This window comes from Musa acuminata, chromosome BXJ1-4 (assembly GCF_036884655.1).
Source record: "Musa acuminata AAA Group cultivar baxijiao chromosome BXJ1-4, Cavendish_Baxijiao_AAA, whole genome shotgun sequence".
Taxonomy (NCBI): domain Eukaryota; kingdom Viridiplantae; phylum Streptophyta; class Magnoliopsida; order Zingiberales; family Musaceae; genus Musa; species Musa acuminata.
The window spans coordinates 32366383-32385968 of record NC_088330.1 but is presented as its reverse complement, the minus strand read 5'-3'; the positions used below and the strand labels follow the sequence as shown (position 1 = coordinate 32385968).

General features: G+C 41.7%; 3 protein-coding genes across 3 annotated transcripts; 2 read left to right on the top strand and 1 right to left on the bottom strand.

The window, feature by feature from the left end:
• Positions 1-817: 817 nt before the first annotated feature.
• On the top strand, positions 818-9437 carry LOC103992393 (probable plastid-lipid-associated protein 12, chloroplastic). The gene is made up of 11 exons (XM_009412108.3): positions 818-1172; positions 1294-1347; positions 2149-2223; positions 3552-3671; positions 6294-6485; positions 6902-6985; positions 7083-7175; positions 7974-8027; positions 8153-8232; positions 8934-9044; positions 9167-9437. Exons 1-11 carry the CDS (start codon positions 834-836, stop codon positions 9246-9248), a joined length of 1284 nt encoding a protein of 427 aa, XP_009410383.3. The 5' UTR covers positions 818-833; the 3' UTR covers positions 9249-9437.
• Positions 9438-11014: 1577 nt separating this feature from the next.
• Positions 11015-13884, top strand: LOC135653377 (protein PLASTID MOVEMENT IMPAIRED 1-like). The gene has a single exon (XM_065175297.1). It carries the CDS (start codon positions 11152-11154, stop codon positions 13747-13749), a length of 2598 nt encoding a protein of 865 aa, XP_065031369.1. The 5' UTR covers positions 11015-11151; the 3' UTR covers positions 13750-13884.
• A 347-nt stretch (positions 13885-14231) lies between these two features.
• Positions 14232-19159, bottom strand: LOC103992218 (uncharacterized). Its single transcript, XM_065175289.1, has 4 exons — positions 18484-19159; positions 18032-18397; positions 16563-17044; positions 14232-14958 (listed from the first exon to the last, which is right to left on the bottom strand). Exons 1-4 carry the CDS (start codon positions 18814-18816, stop codon positions 14466-14468), a joined length of 1674 nt encoding a protein of 557 aa, XP_065031361.1. The 5' UTR covers positions 18817-19159; the 3' UTR covers positions 14232-14465.
• Positions 19160-19586: the final 427 nt, after the last annotated feature.

Sequence of the window (19586 nt, the reverse complement as noted above, 5' to 3'; positions counted from 1 at the left end):
AGTTCGACTCCGCAAAGCTTAGTTGACTTTGACTCTACGGAGTCGTCGTGTAAAGCTTGCATGAATTGGTTTTCTGAAATCCCAACCTGTTTCTGACGTAAAACCCTTAGTTGACTTATTGTATTTTTTAATACAATAGTTTGATATCATCCACCACAGTTCTCATGGATTAAGTAACAGAGAGGTGTCTACAAATCATATAATATGATCTGATCCTGATCTGCTCATGACTTGCAGCTTGTAGTCCAACCAATATAGCAACCCCCTCCGCTTTGTATCGACGACGACGCCGTCTTGTTGCCCGTAGAGCTCACAGACGACCAGTATAGGATCAAATGAGCCATCTTAATCTAGTATAGATACTTCCCGGCAAACATTGTATACATCTGCATCGACTCAATTAAGAGTTCCCTCAGAAGAAATCTGAAATTGATCATTGGTAGTAGCTACCATCTTTCTCCAAATAGAGATAGACAGCTTTCGTCCGCCGCCCCAGTGACTCCCCTTCCGCTGATAGGTTTAGCTTCATCTTGAGAGTCTTCATGTACTTCTTCACTAGCTACCAATTACTTTCAATTTTTGATAGAATTCCGCCAAATCTCTCAATCATTTGGTTTCGGTTCATAAATGGTCTTCTTTTCCTTCCGTGATAAGGAGATTGGTGTCCAGGATTCAGTGCCAGTGTGAGACCACAAGAAAAAAGAACGATAAGAGGAGGAAAGCAAAATGAACGGTGAGGATCATACTTGTTATCAAGAACTCATGGGCCCCACGCCTCATGTCAGCTCATCAAGAACTTGCGGGCCCCGTGCGTCATCCGATAACCGCCTCAAATGCACCTCTTACCGGTCGTGCGGAATCCCACCCCCGCTTTGCTCCCCCGGCGGAAATCCACCGAGATGGTCGTCGGAGGAGCTGCCGCCGCGCGGCTCGCGCTCCTTACGCCGCCCTTCTCCGGCCGCTCCACGCTGCTGCAGACGTCGACGTGTGGTGTCCTCATGCCAAGAGTCCAGAAGCCGAGGCGGCGGCGGCGGACATCCCTCCGTCCCATCTCGTCCTCTTTGGTGGAAGAAGGGCAGCAGCTCTGCTTCAGCGATCCCGAGGCCGCACTCGTCGAAGCCCTGCTCGGGATCCAGGGGAGAGGCCGCGCCGCATCTTCTAGGCAACTGCAGGCACCGTTCTTTCCTTTGATTCGACACATTCTCCGCCTTTTCTTGGAACATCCTTCTTTAGAATCGTCTGCAGTCTTTTGGGAATGCGTGTTAGGCGATTCTTGAATTGAACTCCTTGCAGGACGTCGAGCTCGCGGTGGAAACCCTTGAGAATCTGGGAGGCGTGCCGGATCCTGTGAGTCCCCTTTTAGGTTTCTTGAGAATTTTTTACCTCTCTGATGTTCTTTTTGGTTTCGTGATACTCCTATGTCATGCAACCGCTGGTTTCATTGTGGCAACAAGATCCCCTGTTAGGTATCTCGAGAATCTTTTATTTCTTGATTTCTTTTTGGTTTCGTGCTACTTCTATGTCATGCGATCGTTGATTTCCTTGCGGCAACAAGTTCCCCTGTTAGGTTCTTGAAAAATTTTCTCTCTGATGTTCGTGTTGGTTTCTTGTTACTTCCATGTCATGCAATCGCTGATTTCCTTGTGGCAACAAGATCCCCTGTTGGGTTTCTTGAAACTCTTTTACCGCTCTATGTTCCTTTTGGTTTCGTGCTACTTCTATGCCATGCAATCGCTGATTTCCTTGCGGCAACAAGACGTATCGTTCTCATGCGTGCATCTTTGTTAGGCCTCAAGAAATCAGCAGTATTAGATTAAGTGCTATAAACCCTTGTGCTATCCTCAAGAATGTGTGGATTTAGCCACAGGAACAAGATGTGAATGTGTGTCAGAATCTATGCATCAAGGAGACTAAAAGAAGAAGAACATGCAGAGAAAAATTAATTGATTACACGTGATAAATAAGCATTCATGATGTTAAAAATATAAATCCCCAAGCCCAGTGATCCAGTAAGATTCATTTCTCTCAATATATTAAATTTATTATGAAAGAATTTAACAAGTGTTTGAGACATGTCTAAGATATACATTGTCAGTTTGGACTAAAGCTTAATATGTTGCTGAATTTATACAGTTCACTCTTTTGCAGACAAGCTCCAGTTTGATTGAAGGTCGCTGGCAACTAATTTTCACTACGAGACCTGGGACAGCATCCCCAATTCAAGTGAGATGACATTACCATGCACTATTAATCCTCTTTAAGATAATTTTTGGCCTGTCCTATTTATGTAGTTGCTTTTGCTAAAGCATGAAATTGAAGCCAAAGAATGGGAAGCTTGTTGTTGGCCTGTCCTATTTATCTGTCTGATAGCCCTCCTATATATATATATATCCAATTTTAGTCAGCTGTTACGAAGCACATTTTAGGGAATTGAAAACCTGACCTTTCAGTTTGTTTTGAGTCACAATAGTACCACTTATAAAACTCATAAAACTTAAACTGAGAAACTAACTGATGACTGGGACTTGCAAGAAATGTGGACTCATGGTGATTAAATGGAACGTTGCTTTGGTATGTAGAGAATTTTTTTGCCCATGGTAGTTCTTTTTAATGTATTAATATGCACTGATTACTTTGGAAACAAAATGGTTGTCAAGTGTGTATAAGTTCTGGAGCTGCCAGGATAATGTCATAACAGAAGACAAAAATAATTATGCATTTATATGTGGTTTTGGATGCTGTAGGGGTTGTTAATTGCTTGACTAGTAAATGGAAGCTGGCTTGATCAAAAGTGAGAGGTTAAATAATTCTGACGTATCAATCTTGATGTAATAAGCTGTCAAATCAATAGCATCTTGTCAACTATTTAGATCATGTTAGCAACTTTCTGCAATTTTAAGATGATTATGCCATTAATTTGTGGCAGTACCTGCCAATCTTGCAAACTGGACTCCTATTGACAAGTTTGAATCCTTAAAAAAGTGCTTGTTTGCAAAGAGTTATAACTTTTCAAGTAGAAATCAGTTCCTCAATCTTGCAGTTATCTAGCATTCATGACACATGATAAAGATTCATTGCTCCTTCTAACATTAGAAATGTCATCTATTCTTTCCTCTGGATGGGAAGACATTCTAGTCTCAATTAGTTACTGATTTAATTAAGACTACATTTAGAAGGAGGATTGATAAAAAAGTGCTTATCAGGGAAAAACAAATTCACATTAGCAATTCACTGTTTGTTTTCTAATTGGAAATATATGAACAAAGACCAAAAATCAATCAGTATAGCAATTTCTCTTACTGTTTGAGATTATATTATTGTAAAAATAACTATTTCTCTTACCAGCCTAGTAATCCTTTATTTTAATCACCAAACGGATTTCGATATTTAAGCTTAGAAAGACATTGTTCTTGTATATAGAAGACCATCTACCTCAGTAATTTAAGCTTTTTTTATTCCTGCAAATTAGTTGAGAAACTATGTTGCGTTCAGGGTCTTCTGTTACTTACTGAAATTATAATATCTCTTCTAAGGATCAATATTTTTTACAGAGAACCTTTGTTGGGGTAGATTTTTTCAAGATCTTTCAGGAGGTTTACCTTAGAACAGATGATCCAAGGGTATCTAACATTGTAAAATTTTCGGATGCTGTTGGTGAGCTAAAAGTAGAGGTATGATCATTTTATTTCTTCTATAACAGAAGCACATTCATCCACATACCTTTTTCAGTTTGAAATTTAATTCTGGAAATCTGATTTCCACAAATTATTTAAGTACCTGCTTCTGTCTGCACCATCTAAATTAGTAACTTTTTTATGTTATTTGTATATCTAAATGAAATGCTCTCTCACCAGTGCAATTTCATTGATGATATTTTCCATGCTCACACAAGTCACTTGGCAACCTGTCGTGAAAGAAATTTCACAGTATATTTGCTCCACTTACATGGAAAGTATATTGTTACTGAATGCAATTTTGATATTTTTCAATTGGGTCAAATTGATGTCATTGAGAAATGCTTGTAGTCCAAGAGATAATGTTTCCAGAAATTACACAAACTATGATAAAATTTTAGAGGTAAGATGGTGCAACACTGGATGTTTGAATTATTTAAAGATTAAGTAATGGATTTTTACTGGAAAGACAATTTATAAGAGAATATGCAGTTCGATGAGCAAAGCTATATAATTTAATCTGTGCAAATTACTCTTGTACATATTGCAAAAAACATCATATTCTATGCTCTCTAAAGTAGTTTCAGATAGTGCAGTATACCAACCTTACCAGTCCGATATTCTACTGATAATTGATATATTGCTGTACATATTGCTGCATATCAAATAATTTTTAAAGTATTCTTCTTACCAATATATCAAGGTGTGCCATAACATATTTGTTGGTACATACCTGCGCAATAAAATTCTTTCGCTACCAATACCGATATATAAAAATTTAGAGTTAATGCTTGCAGAAACTCTAATAATAAGAGGTGAATTAATGAGGAATATTGCTATGTTGAGGTTTTGACTTGGGTATCTCTTGAATCATAATTGCACTTGGTGTGAGATCCCAGAAAAGATATTCATTGGTGAATTATTTATTTAAATTTTATATTATTCTGGGGGGAAAAATCTCAACTCTACCATGAACATTTTATGGATGGATGATATTCATTAACAAGATAATATTTCGAGTCAAGCGAACATTTAATTTACATATGAAGGTAAGTTATGTGCATCCTATAACATTGTCAATTTTTGTCCTCGTTTAACTCTACCATAAAGGTACCACTGTATCCAGTTTCTATTGCTAGTCATGATATTGTCATCACATCCATATTAACTTTTAAAATAATTGGTTTAAGGCATCGAGCCTTATGAAACTTGTTTCCAATAATCTTATTCTCTTTATGTTGTAACAACCTTGATTAAGGTCACATACTAGGTGACTCTTATATTAGAAAACTTGCAAGATTCTAAAAATATGAGGTTGATATTGTACTATTATCTATACAACTCAGAATATTCATAGTTCTTAGCGATCTACATAAACATTTCTCTGTTATCTACTCCACTGTGATTCTACACAGGAGACCATTGCTTGCCATTGTTCCCTCCGACTGCTTTTAAGCCATGATATTGTCATCACATCCATATTAGCATTTAAAATAATTGGTTCAAGGGATCTAGCCTTATGAAATTTGTTTCCAATAATCTTATTCTCTTTATGTTGTGACAAGCTTGATTCAGGTTACATACTAGGCAACTCTTTACTTGAATTAGAAAACTTTGCAAGATTCTAAAAATATGAGGTTGATATTGTACTATTATCTGTACAACTCAGAATATTTGTAGTTCTTAGCAATCTACATAAACATGTCTCTGTTATCTACTCCACTGTGATTCTACCACAGGAGACCATTGTTTGCCATTATTCCCTCCATCTGCTTTTTCGTCATGTTTGGGAACTTTCTTTTGTAATCTACTAAGTCAACATAATGATCCCACAAACTTGCATTGGATTATTATTTTTGGAGAACATCAAATGGTTTCACGTTTCAACTATTGTTGCAACAATCTTGAGCCTGAACCGAGAAGTGATAGCCAGAGGAGTGCCCATTGACATAGGAATATCTCTTTATGTATTTATTACTTGTTGCTGTCCCTGGCATTGCTTATCTGCCTATACTAAGCATGGGTCATACCTTCTTCTAATCAGCAACAAAAAAGCACTGGATATGTGATGTTCTAGTTTTTTATTTTTGTGCTCATAGTCAACCACATTCCTATAAATTTATATGACGATTTTTTTCCATATGCAACCGTTTCTTATTCATAAAGGGCATCTTTTATAACACTAGATTATAACTACTATGTCTAAATCACTTCATGAAACCATCCAGATTGATGATCCACATGTAAATAAACCTTTACAATATGCAATAATACACAGGCAGTAGCTATCCACTGTAAACAGTCTGGCATGGATTTATCACTAATGTTGTGCTCAGTTTCTCTTTTCCTTTTTTTTTTCTTGTTACATAACTATATTAACAAAAATGAGAAGTCTCGATCATATACTTTGGCTTCAGCTTTGTGGATCCTGTCACATCTTTTAGCTTGTAAAGCAGAAGTTTTTTATTATTAATCGTGTTCTTTCATCAACATGAATTGAAATACTTCTGCCGCCAATATTGAGTTACATCTTTCTGTTGGCTTTGACGGTGACATTCAACTACCTAGGTTTTCTTTTTCTTTGGCTGACATTCATCATTCTGCTGAATTTACTCCTAGGCAGCAGCAACAATTAAAGATGGAAAAAGAATCCTTTTCCAGTTTGATCGTGCTGCATTCTCGCTTAAATTTTTACCTTTCAAGATTCCATATCCTGTACCATTTAGGCTTCTCAGTGATGAAGCAAAGGGATGGTTGGATACAACATACTTGTCTCATACTGGGAACATACGTATTTCAAGAGGAAACAAGGTAATTTTTTATATGTAATGTGTATGTCTTCACTCTCTCATATGTGCTTTCTTTAGTCTAATACAACACTTTCTTTTCTTGAATAATTCAAATACACTTGTGAAGTACTCAAATTTTAATCCTCTTTTAACAAATGTGGATATCTTCACTCTCTTACATGTATTCCTTCTGATAGAAAAGTTTTAGTCGTGCATTTTCTTCCCCGAAGAAACCAAATATCCTGAAATCTTCATTTTAATCCCTTTTAACTAATATATACTTTTCTTTCTCTCACATGTTCTTCCTTCTGTTAAAAAACTTTAAATTGTTCACTTTCTTTTCCTGGATAAACTGAATGCATTGGTGAAGTACTCAAATTTTAATCCTTTTCTAACTAAATATTTGAAAAAAAAAAAAAAAAAAAAACTGTAGCACAGGGAACGACATTTGTGCTGCAAAAGAAGATTGAACCAAGACAAAGGTTGCTGTCAGCAATATCTGTTGGAACAAGAGTTAAGGAGGTCTGGGATATGAAAATTCATTCTGATGCTCTTGGTAACTTTCACAAAAAACTTTCCATTACTTCAAAATTAATTGCTTATTTCTTCTTATTAACAGATGATAGATGAACTTATCTCTTCAAATCAGGAGGAGGTTAAAGCAAATTCAGAAATACTGGAAGGCGAATGGCAATTACTGTGGGCTTCACAGGTTTTTAGATAAGGACTTATTTCGCCTTTTATTTGGTCAGTAAGAAGAAAGATGCATTTCAAGTTTGAAACATGAAATGCAGTTAGTAATATATGCTTGCTACTTTAAAGTACTTGCATTTCTGTATTATCAGAACAAGAACTTAGATTTTTCTTCTCCCATCATCTATTGTGAATATATTTCTTATTCTTGCTAGGAATGCAAGTAAGCGACCTAGTTGGTGGGCTTTGTTTCAAAAGAACACCCCTTCAAGCAGCTTTATCGAGTTATTCTCTTTTTTCATGTCCAGTATGAATGACCATGCAAGGGGCAAGGGGCAAGGGGCAGTTTGTGATGGTCTAACTTGAATCAAGTGGCTAACAGATCTGATTGGGATAATAAAACTCAACAGGCACTTGTTTCTTCTTCTGTTATAATGGAAGCTTCCTCACTTATCATCTTAGCCTAGGTAGCATATAATTTTTTTTAATTTTTGACTAAAGTGAAAAGAGTATTAACCTGACCAATTTACCTTTTTAGACTACTCTCCACTACATTAAGTGCACTTGCAAAGCATTTGCTTATTTGTAGTTACAAATAAGCAAATGCAAATTTGTTGTTCTACTTCCACGTACCCTAATTCTGCATAATAGACTGAACCACAAGGCGAATAGCATATGCAAAATTGTCTCTTGTAGATGCATTGAATTTTAAAGTATCCTGCTTTTCTTTTGGTTCACATTCTTCAATGCATGACTTCCCAAATCCTTTCGTTATACTTATAATTGATTTCTGATATTGTTCCTCCTCATCATACAGTCAGAAAATGAGAGCTGGTCGTCTGTTGTTGCCAGTGGTCTTAAAGGTTTGCAGGTCTGCGCTAACATAATATTCGAAAGTGTATCCTAAATACCAAAGATATCTTTTTTTTTCTTATAAATAGGGAAAAAAATGGTGTAGCTCTCTATTTTTATTAATTTATATGGTGCCTTTTCTAGATTATAAAGAAAGATGGAATGGTGGAGAATCAGATTAACCTGCTTCCTGGTTTAAGGATTTGTGCAAATGGCACTCTTAGGTGAGTTAAATGAAACTGATGTTTCCACAACTTGTCTTTCTCTGCGACAAACTGCTGGTAGCAATATGCTGAATTGCATTGCCAAGCATACATCCTCCACGACCAATTATAAGATTAAGTAACAACAACATGGGACTTTTAATTTAGAAGTCAAGTGAGAACAATGAAAATATATGAATTTTATGTGTTTTTTATATTTTACATCCCAGTATGTCTTTTCCTTTTTTTTTATAATTTGAGAAAATGGAAAGACGGATGACCTCCAAAGTTCATATCAAGGGTCACAGGCAATCAAAGCTATCAAAATAAAATTCATGATAAGAACACCAAAGAATTAAAAGGAAAAGGAGGAATTAAAATGGAGTGGAGCAAATGAAATTAATCAGAATTTTATTCATAAAAATAGTCTCTATGCTTATAGAGACATAAGACTAGTCATATCCAGATTCCCTAGTGGTAAGAACCTCTTTTCCTAGTTGACTCTCTTCTGTAGTTTCTTTCAACATGATATGTCAATGATGAAGTTTGATTATCTTTTTCTTTATTTAGAGAATGTGTATTTATTCATAGCCATAATTAAAAGCATTTGTCCTGCATTTCGTGTGTGTGTGTGTGTTTTTTTTTTAACCACTAAGCAATGGCCTGTACTTGAGAATTCCAAGTTATACTATGGTTATGCTTATGGATGCTACCTTTCACAGCGAAACATCTGAAAGCAACTTGTTCATGGTGCAAATGAATGATGGTGTTGTTAGCTTTGGCGCATTGAAACTTCCCTTAAAAATGGAAGTCATCTTTCACCTGGAGCTGCTGTAAGTAGAATACAAATTCCATGTACTTAGGGTCATTTGTCTGTCGTTCATTTATTAATTATATGTTGTACATTTTCACGTACTTACACCTGCATATTATAAACATTAGATACATTTTCCAGGTATATTGACAACAAGATCAGAATCAGTCGCAGCAACAAGGATATGACACTCGTCCACTTGCGCGTCACTAGACCATGTTGATGAGACACAAAGATTCATTTAAACTGTATTTATTGCTGTAGCTGATGAGCCAACTAGCATGTAACTTTTTCATTTTGAAGTTGGGCAAAGCTGCTTGATTCAACTTGCATATCATTTCAAGTGAAGTTTGTACAAGGAAAGAAAGACAATTAATTCCAAGAGATGCAAAGGAGAGTTAGTTTCATCTAAGCATCAGGTGCACACAGTCTTTTGTATCACTCACGCCAAGACGAAAGATTAGTTGCACAGAACTGCTGACGAAACCATTTGGTAGTCCTGCTGCACACCGTTGCCCTGACGAGCATTGCCACATGACTTAGGTCATTCAGGAGAGAAAATAGCAGCATCTCTCAAACCAAGCAAGAAATCAAGTGTTAGAATTGAATCCAGTACGGAGACAGAGATATCCAGCTACCTGCCCGAAGCCAGTTTCGAAAGTAAGAATTTTTTTTATACACTATATATATAATGATATATACCGGTGTATCTAGTTAGTACATATAAGTGTTTCAAAGTGAAAGAAAAAGAAGGTAGAAGGAGACAGATCTTCAGCCATATTCCTACTGAAAACACATAAGTTCTTTCTCGATGTTTTCTAAGAGCATATGCTTATTCGATGTGTTTTGTCCCATAAGAAAGATCTCGTGCCATGTATAACGTATTTGCGGTGCTTATTGGGTTTCTTTTATGGTTTGTACTTCGATCAACAAAGTCCTAATGGTCTGTCTTCAGCCAACACATTAATTTTCCTCGGAATAATTGCCACTCTCTTCTATCCCAAAGGTTTGCAAAAATGAAGGCACTTCCTCTCGTTTCAACTGAGATTAGCTCTGATATAGAAAGCGAGAAAAGAATCAGAGCGATGAGAGACCTTAGAGATTAAGATAAAATTATATTTGTTTAATATTCTTATGAAAAATGTCATCATAAAGATAAATGCTAAATTCCCATTTAACATTTTTTTTCATTTTATAATATACTCTTTTTATGGTGCATTTTCATACAAAATTAATTGAATTAAATTTAAAATTCCAATAAACAGCAATAAGCTAAAAGGTTAGAGTCCATTTGACTGGTTGGGACTAGACAGCAAGCAGACCACCAAGACGTCCCACTGCCGTGTCGTAAACATCCGGAAAGAGCTTTGCCAAGGAAAGCAAACACTTTTGCCAGCAACGTTACTGTTCCAGCAAGAGGCTGTAATGATTCGAAAGACTCTTTTGATCGGGCGTCGCCTTGCATGCACTGCTCTGCTTTCACTTTTGTTAAAGTCTCTTCCGGCCTGTACTCTTAGATTATAACAGCCGAGTATACATATGTCTTCACTGGTTGACGCCTGCAAAGGTCCCCGCACTTCACCTTCTTGCTGTGAAATCCTATAGAACTCTGACAACGAGTTGCAGCGGACATGGCTGATAACGAGGCCACGCTTAGTTAGCGATCCCCACAACAAAGCATGGGGAGACAAATGATAACACGGCGCCCGTCATTAATTGCTTAGGAAATAGGAAGTTAACGCCTCCGGCTCCCGTGTCCATTAACTTGACCGACCCGGCACCAAGGGGCTTCCCTCCCACTCGATCAAGTGGACCACTCCATGCCACGTGGTAGTATTCTCAGCCGTTACTCGTAGTAAATGAAATGCATGTACTACTTCCTCTACGTGGCTCCCGTAAGCTTCCTCACTATGCCAACGTCGTCAGGTCACCTGATCAGACGCCATCACCGTCAATAGACCGAGCTTTTTATATAGAGAGAGTGGTTAAAGGTAATGGTGGCCGCGTTCCTCTCACCTTCTCCATTCATTCCATTCTTCACTCTCGTTCTTGGCAGCTTCTAGGCCTTCTTCCCATTCCATTCGAAACCCTTGACACTTCTTGGCGAGCCAAGCGCCATTACGACCATGACGAGTTCTGCGCCTCCTCCATCAATGGCAGCACATGCTGGAGAGGCAGACGCCAACATGCAAATCCTCCAAGAGCTTGAACGCCTGAGCAGATCACTCTCCAAATCCCACACTTCTCGCCGCACCACCTCCCTCGTTCTCCCCCGCTCCTCTTATACAGCTCCGGCCGCCGATGATGGGCCCCGCCTCGTCAACGAAGCGGCTCGGTCCGACCGCCGCAACCACTCCTCTCGCCACCTGTCCCGTTTCCCCTGGCACTTGGGCTGGAATCCCCAACACGACCTTGACGGAGATGATGCTGACGGCGGCCGCCACCGCACGCCCGTGAAGAAGGAGCATACGTTGGAACCTGAGCCCGGTGAGAAGCGGGGGATATGGAGCTGGAAGCCGATGCGTGCCTTGGCTCACATCGCCATGCATCGATTGGTATGCCTGTTCTCCGTCGAGGTTATCGCGATTCAACATCTGCCGACCTCGATGGACGGGCTACGTCTCTCGGTTGCCGTTCGCAAGAAGGAGACCAAGGATGGCGCTGTGCAAACGATGCCCTCCCGGGTGCTCGAAGGGTGTGCTGACTTTGAAGAGACACTGTTCGTCCGATGCCACCTCTACTGCAGAGGTGGTGCGGCCGCAGGGAAGCCGCTCGAGTTCGAGGCCCGACCATTCCTGATCTCAACGGTAGCAGTCGACGTTCCTCAGATTGATCTCGGTAGGAGTATCGTTGACTTGAGTTTACTGGTCAAAGAGTCCATCCAGAAGAACTTGGAGGGACAACGCATCCGGCAGTGGGATCTAGCCTTCCCCCTGTCTGGGAAGGCTAAAGGAGGAGAAATGATTCTCAAGTTGGCGTTCCAAATCATGGAAGACGGAGGTATCGGGATCTATAACCAAGCAGAGAAAATAAGATCAAACAATGAGAAGGATTCCAATTTTTCTGTCCCAAGGAAACAATCAAAGTCTTCCTTCAGTGTTGCACTTAGAGGAGGCCAGTCTACCATACCTTCAAACACCAGCTCCGTGAGAAAAGTGGACGAAACTAAAGATTTCGGTCTTGATCATGGGCCTGGTCTCCGTCCTTCAATCCCTCCAGTTGTGCAAAAGGCTAAGCCATACCCCAGGGAGGAAGATCCTAACCTTCCAGACTTTGAAGTTATTGACAAGGGAATAGAGATTCATGAAGAGAAAGTGGAGTTGGAAGAAGTGATACCAGAGGACGCCACAGAGGTGTCATCAGTTTCAAGCGAGGTCGTAAAAGAGGTGGTGCACGACCGTGCTCAATGGAGTAGGCTAAAAGAGCTTCATGTAATCGCGAAAGAGATCAAGGCTCTTGAACTGATAATGATAGACGGTGGTGCCGATCTAGTAAAGACAACTCAAGAAGACAAGTTCCAGAGATTGGACACCGAGGAGGAAATAGTGACAAGAGAGTTCGTCCGGATGCTCGAGTTTGAAGATGGTAAAGAGCCGAAGTACGATGGCCTAGATCTTGTCACTTCATCAGATCATGGAGCAAAAGAGGTTGTCAAGGACGAGGAGGAAAAGATTCTCGTTCCAGATCTTGGAAAAAGCTTGGGTTCAGTGGTTCAGACGAGGGACGGAGGCTACTTAGTTTCCATGAATCCTTTCAATGTACAAGTGACAAGAAAAGAGACCCCAAAACTGGCCATGCAGATTTCTAGAGAGGTGATCGTGGAGGATGAGAAGCAAGCAAGTGAGCTTCAATTGTTCCAGAGGCTGGCCGCAATGGGATCAGAAGAAATGGTTTCCAGATTACTCTCGCAAACGGCGATGGACGAACTGCTCGGCAAAACAGCAGAGCAGATCGCGTTCGAGGGCGTCGCGTCCGCCATAATAAGTGGCAGGAACAAGGAAGGAGCAAGCTCCAGTGCAGCCAGGTCAATCACGATAGTTAGGAAGATGGCAGCAGCAACGAACAAAGGCAGGAAGGAGAGGACCTTGACAGGAACCTGGAGCGTGAACGATGAACCAGTCACCGCGGACGAAATCCTGGCCTTGTCGTTGCAGAGGATGGAGGCTATGGCAGTCGAAGCACTCAAAGTCCAGGCAGACATGGCTGACGAAGAAGCAGAAGTTGCTCCCTCGGAGGAAGTCTCCCCTGTTATCGGAAATTATGGCGCCGGCAACCCGCTGGACTCGGCCATTTCTCTCGAGGATTGGTTGATAACTTGCAGCACGAGCCGTCATCTGACAATGTTGGTGGTGATTCAGCTGAGAGACCCATTAAGGAGGAATGAAGCGGTGGGGGCTCCCATGATAGCTGTGGTGCAAGCAGCAGCATCGGATGACGACCAACCAGACGATGAAAGGAGATTCAAATTGATTAGTCTTCACGTTGGAGGTGTCAAGTTGAGCTCCAACAGGAAGAGGAGTACGTGGGACGGGGAGAAACAGAGACTAACGGCGATGCAGTGGCTTGTGGAGAATGGGCTGGGGAAAGCAGGGAGAAGAGCGAAGCAGATGCAAGCAAAGAGGGGCCATGATCTGATCTGGAGCATTACTTCGAGGCTCACGAAGGGTGCGTGGCTCAAACCTGTTCGAAACCCAAATGTCATATTCCTTAGCGATAGTATATAGTTCGATGTTGTGATTTCATTTGATATATGCATGCTCTCTTCTAGCTTTATGTAATACGATTCAGGGGTTATATATCATCAGTGTGTATGTTGGTGATTAATATATATACATAACAAACAGCACTCATTTTGTTTACTCCCACATTAACATGTTGCATATATATATATATATATATATATATATATATATATATATATATATATATATATATATATATATATATATATATATATATATATATATACGAGATACAAAGGAAAGGCCGTCTTAGGAATACGAGATACACAGACCCATTCACGAGCATCGAGGTCGCAGGTGCTTTATGATTCGCGCCGATGGATGCATCCCCGGACGAGAGGCGTGCCGAGTTCGATAAGGAATAATGTCCATATGTTCGATCCTTATCCGAGATTTCGAGGTAGTCGAAACATTTGATCCACAACAGGAGACGGACCCACGATATCCAAAACTTGTCCGTCGCCATCAGCCACCACTTGCGTTTCATGAATCAAAACAGTTGATTTTTTTGGGGAGATTTTTTCCTTAATTTCTGTTCTTTTTACATGATCCTACTTCCAATTTACATAATACAAGTAAGTAGTCACTCCAAACTCGCTTAGGACAAGCAGAAAGCGATCCTACATCCAAACACGCTGGCGTCACCGTCTCCCCTCGCCGCCGCCGTGGCGACGTCGACGGAGGTCGCACCGCACCCGTCACCTGGACGGTGGTGCGGCGACGACGAGCGCCCGGCGGCAGGATGGGCAGCTCGGGTGGGAGGCGAGCCACGCGTCGACGCACCCGACGTGGAACCCGTGGCCGCACTGCGGCAGCTCCCGGAGCTCGTCCCCCTCCACGAACTCGGCCAGGCAGATCGGGCACTCCGCCGGGCCCTCGCTGCCGGCTGCGTAGGCCACCCTCGGTAGCGCCCGCAAGGCCTTCTTCTTGAGGCCCTTGTCTGGCGGCGCCTGCGGGCGTCCGCCGCCTGGGGAGCGCCGGGAGCTGGCGCAGCGGGCAACGAGGGCGAGCCCGGTGACGGAGACCACGGCGCAGAGAAGGGCGGCGAGGGTCACCACCAAGTCTATGTCGACTGAGAGCGGCTCCGGCGGCGGAGACGGCGGCACATATTCAGAGCTCGTCAGGAGGAACCTCGCCGCCGAAGGCATAGACCCGAGAGGAGGAACAAGTGACCGCGTGGTGCGTGCTTCTCTTTATAATATAAAAGAAAATTGAATAGATAAAAGAAAAAAACTAAACTAAATTGACGAAAATATCCTAACAAATTTTTTGTGATTCCTAAATAAAAGGATAAACCGAAGGGGAGGAAACAAAACGAAGATTTAGAAGGCGAGTAGAACAGAGTCAACTCCTACTAAAAAGTCTTCGATGAATCCATTGGCCGTGAGCAGAGCTTTTGCTTATATGTTGTCATAAAACTTCGGTTCTGTCACAAAATATTTGAAGAATAATCAATTACTTATAACCTAATCTAAACTCAAGTTTGGAGGGATTAAGATTAAGTATTTGTGAAGGATGATAATGGTTGGGATTATCTCAGACCTCACATCCCTTAATCTCCACATCGCTTAATTTTATCTTAGGGGTATTCACTTACCTATTTCATAGGTCATATTCTTGATATCAATAGTAGAGACATACATACATACATTAATAGAATATTCTTTTAACTATTTAATCATTAGAAAGAATCATATTAGTAATATTCTTTTAACTATTTAATCATTAGAAAGAATCATATTAGTAATTAGCTAACAATACATCTAAATTGTTAAGATTTTTTTAATTATATAAGAAAATCTCTCTATTCTGTTAAGGAAAATCTTTCCTCTAATCTGTATAAATAGGAGAGGAACATATTAATACATTCAAGTTTTATTGCAAGTTTTTTCAATAAAACTGTACAAATACTTTGCTTTGTATTTCAATAGACTTCATGAGGCTCACTTAGTACAGTTCTCGTGGCCTTTCCTATTGACAGAGATGATGATCTTTTCCTGGGACTTAAGATCTTTTCATGTTACAGCTAAAACACTTTCTGTACAACAGCCAAGCAATGACACCGATCATATTTAAGCATCTTTTTCTTTCAGCCTAACCTTCTTCTTTCCCTTCTTCTACAGTCTTATGGATTCCATGGTTTACATGATTGGGAGGTATTCATGTATGAAAAGAGTATGAAATGAACACTCTGTTATAGAATCTTATAGGCTATGTTTCTTTTCCTTGTTACTGCCAAATCCTGGTGGTTATAACCTGAAAGCAAAAATGTATTCAAAGTGAGAGATCATGTCTCGTAACAAAATAATAAAAATGTCCCAAGAAACATCCCAATGGAAAAATTACACATCTTAACAGTTTGGGGGTTCTATCCTATTCTAAGCATATCGACATCATTAATTCGACATTGGTTGTGGTTCATCGGTCTAAAAACTTGATCATCGTTAGCAAAATGGCATATCATTCGACGCAGCCATACAAAACACACTGTAAGGAGTACCTGCAACTTTGATGGTACACGACGGACAGTGAAGTTACAATCGAGCTAATCGAAGACATGCATCGGTGTGGAGTTGCCTAATACCAATCCATACAGGAAAGCCTATCTAAAAGAACTACAAATCATAAAAAATTATGCACTCCAACATTTGTAATCTTACTTCAAGTTCCGTGGCCAAACTAGGAGATGAAATGCAGAAGAAGAAAAAGAAACCAGGAAGACAGAAGGCCAAGATGATTCAGAATGACATGAGGCCTAAGATTTTGAACGATTGTAATAAGGATTTATATTGTACCTGCAGCTTCGAGGTACACTCCATGAGAACCGTCTAGATATCCTTGTATCAGGTGGCAGAGACACAAATTTCCTCCAATCATCAAGCATGGCTCTTAGATCATCGATCTTTCTGCGTAAGCCGATACAACAGTTTGCGTGCATCGTACAGACCTTATTGAGGTCTCTGCTTGGCTCACAGAACCCACCGAAACGCTCGGTGCTCAGGAATCTGATCCTCACTCCAATCTTCTGAATCTGTTGGTCGTACTTGATGATGTTAAACACATTCTGCTCATGAACTCCGGGGAATCTGGCACGCGAGGAGTACCAGTACTTGTAGAATTCTATGCTTCGGGTGTTGGACTTCACGTAGTTGAATCCGTTGTTGGGCCAGTTCTTGAGATTGGTAGGATCCCCCAAGAAATTGTCACAGGATGTTTGGAAATCTCCATCTGTATAAAAGTAGAGCAATGGATTCCGGAACCACATGATGTCTACATCCTGTAGTATGAGCAAACCATACAAGTGCTCAGATGATGTTGTTCTGATGTCAAATACCAACTTGAAAATGAGGGCGGCAAACATGGCATGTAGAGTATGAAGAATTCCTATTCCACTAAAATCATCAAAAGAAATCACCTAATAATCAAAGTCTAAAAAGATACTAGCATATGAATGAGACATTAACTGCTAATATGATTTAGCATGACATAGTCATGCCTGGATCATCAAAGATGAAACCATTTGCATTCTAAATTGTAGGAGACTCTTTAACTCTGGTCGCCTGACCTATTTTGTCCGCATTAGAAACTAAGATTCCCTATTGATGGCATCCTTTTCATGCTTTTTCCTGGAGGTCAGAAGGAAAGAACCTACTCCCTACAAGAAACGAAGAAACTCCTGCTAAAGAAGACAACAAACTTTGGATTTCTGCATCACTAGAATCACCAGTCAAGTGCAGAGAGGCAACTAATTATCTTCCAAAGGCAGAGCTATATATTCTGCATGTCTAGTAAACCTTTGAAGCTAATCCTTAGATGACTACAAAGCCTGGCTATCCTAAATTATGTAAACGAGGACTATGTGCCGAAGGTTACGTCTTTGTAATTGGGCATTGACTTCAATGTTTAAGATCTAAAAAGGTCTCAAATCAGTAATAGTTTCAACATCCTTGATGCCAAAATAAGAAATTTTAATGGAAAAAACTAATGATAATTGGGATTCCATGTTCTTCTTGATTAGCCTTCCACAGGTACACCATAGCTCAGAGTAGTTAATTGTTCTACTATTCTACGGCATACCGACTCGGCTACCTGCTTCGTGATTAGAGATGTCGGATCGGGACCCACTTGCAGGTAAAGCTGCAGCCAGCTAGAATACGGTACGTTCGATGGGTAAACATAGTATGGATTGTTCTAACGCATCGAATTGCAGGCTGAGTGCCAATCACATGAGTCCATGGATTGACGAAGGAGAGAGCAAACTCACCGAGAAGATGAAGTTGTATCCCTTCTCCAGAATCAGGCGTAGGAAGTCCAGCCTCGCCCACATCATGTCCAGGTACTCGGGAGTGTTGAACACCTTCTCGCCGGAGTAGTCCACCCCCTCGGTCTTGAGGTGGAAGCAGTGCGGGTGGATGGCGAGGCACCGCCCGTACGCCTTGTCGTCCACGGCGACGATCACCAGGTGGCTCAGGAGCTCGCTGGTCCCGTTGCCGATGCGGAAGCTCTCCAGGAAGAGATCCAGCACGGATCCGGGAGAAGCCCAGAAAGCATTCAAGGAGGTCAGTATTACAGTATTGTCTTCGGTGGCCGCTGCCTTGAGCACCCTCTCCAGCCTGACATCCTGGCTTTCCTGCAGCAACAGCGACAGCGCCATTCCATCAGATCAGGACACAGATCGATGTGCTATCCTAGTGAAACTACAGTAGACGAACGCACTGGCATATTCTGCACAGATGGAGCAGAGGAAATCGGTTCCGGGTCGGAAGCGACGGCAGCGTCGACCGGCCTCTGCACGGGCGGAAGAGAGGAGCTCGAAATCGGGTCGGAGGCTTCGGCAGCGCCGACCGGCTGCCACACGGCGACTGGAGGGCTGAGTTCCACCCGGACCGTCGTCATCGGGGGGAAGGAGACGGCTGGCGTGGCGGCGAAGTAGAGCAGGGAGACGGAGAGGGCGACGACGGCGAGGAAGAGGAGCGGGGAGAGCCACCGGCGGATGGCGGAGTCCGCCGCCTTGGCGCCGAAGAGGGAGACGGCGGGGGAAGGCTTCATGGCAAGGGAAGAAGTCCAGGAGGAGGGGCGGAAATAGAAGGAAAAGATGGCAACCTTTCCCGTCTCGGCGGGGCTGCTGCTACCAGAGGCGTGCTTCCGTCAACGAGAGCATGGCTTGATCTGCTCCGTGGAAGGAGCTGGCGGATGTCGCTAACACTCCATGGAATGGGGGAAAGACACTACATGATTGATGGCCAGTTAATAGACCGCAGCGAAAGGAAGGAAGGAATCATTGCGCTGCAGCAGCTGCCGCTGCCGTCGTTGGCTCCTTATGAGCTAGGTGGTCACCACGTCTCGACTCGTTGGTATAGTTCGATCCAATTGCTGCACGAGTCCACCGCCTCCACCACAAATCGCCGTCCCCTCCTTCGTCTCACGCGGCAACGTGGGCTCTATCGTCTCCGATCATGAGGTGACCCGGCCCCACCGCGGCATTGATGGCCAATAAGTGTAGGTCACGGCCGACGACGGGCCATGACTCGGCGAGCGATCATTGGTGGCATGCCTCTGGGCCCCACAATTCCAAAGCCTTTTGCGCTCTAACCACACCCTTCATTCCGTCTTTAAGCCAATGCTATAGAAACAGCCTATTACAAGAAATGAAGGATGCTAATCTAATATTAATCTAGGAATCGTTGGACAAAACCTTCGATCCATGACGTATCTATCAACGTGTCGGCAAGATTTGTCTCCGGGGAAAAGAAATCTAAGAACTAGATTTGCCACAAACACGAGCGGCGATGTCAGAAGAGAAATACTGGTGTGCATCG

Coding starts and splice junctions, on each gene's coding strand:
- LOC103992393 (XM_009412108.3), top strand. CDS start 834: ATGCACCTCTTACCGGTCGTGCGGAATCCCACCCCCGCTTTGCTCCCC. Junction 1,173..1,293: donor CATCTTCTAGGCAACTGCAG/GCACCGTTCTTT, acceptor AACTCCTTGCAG/GACGTCGAGCTCGCGGTGGA. Junction 3,672..6,293: donor TTGGTGAGCTAAAAGTAGAG/GTATGATCATTT, acceptor ATTTACTCCTAG/GCAGCAGCAACAATTAAAGA.
- LOC103992218 (XM_065175289.1), bottom strand. CDS start 18,816: ATGAAGCCTTCCCCCGCCGTCTCCCTCTTCGGCGCCAAGGCGGCGGAC. Junction 17,045..18,031: donor GATACAACTTCATCTTCTCG/GTGAGTTTGCTC, acceptor CTCATACTACAG/GATGTAGACATCATGTGGTT. Junction 14,959..16,562: donor AGTGTACCTCGAAGCTGCAG/GTACAATATAAA, acceptor TATATTATAAAG/AGAAGCACGCACCACGCGGT.
- LOC135653377 (XM_065175297.1), top strand. CDS start 11,152: ATGACGAGTTCTGCGCCTCCTCCATCAATGGCAGCACATGCTGGAGAG.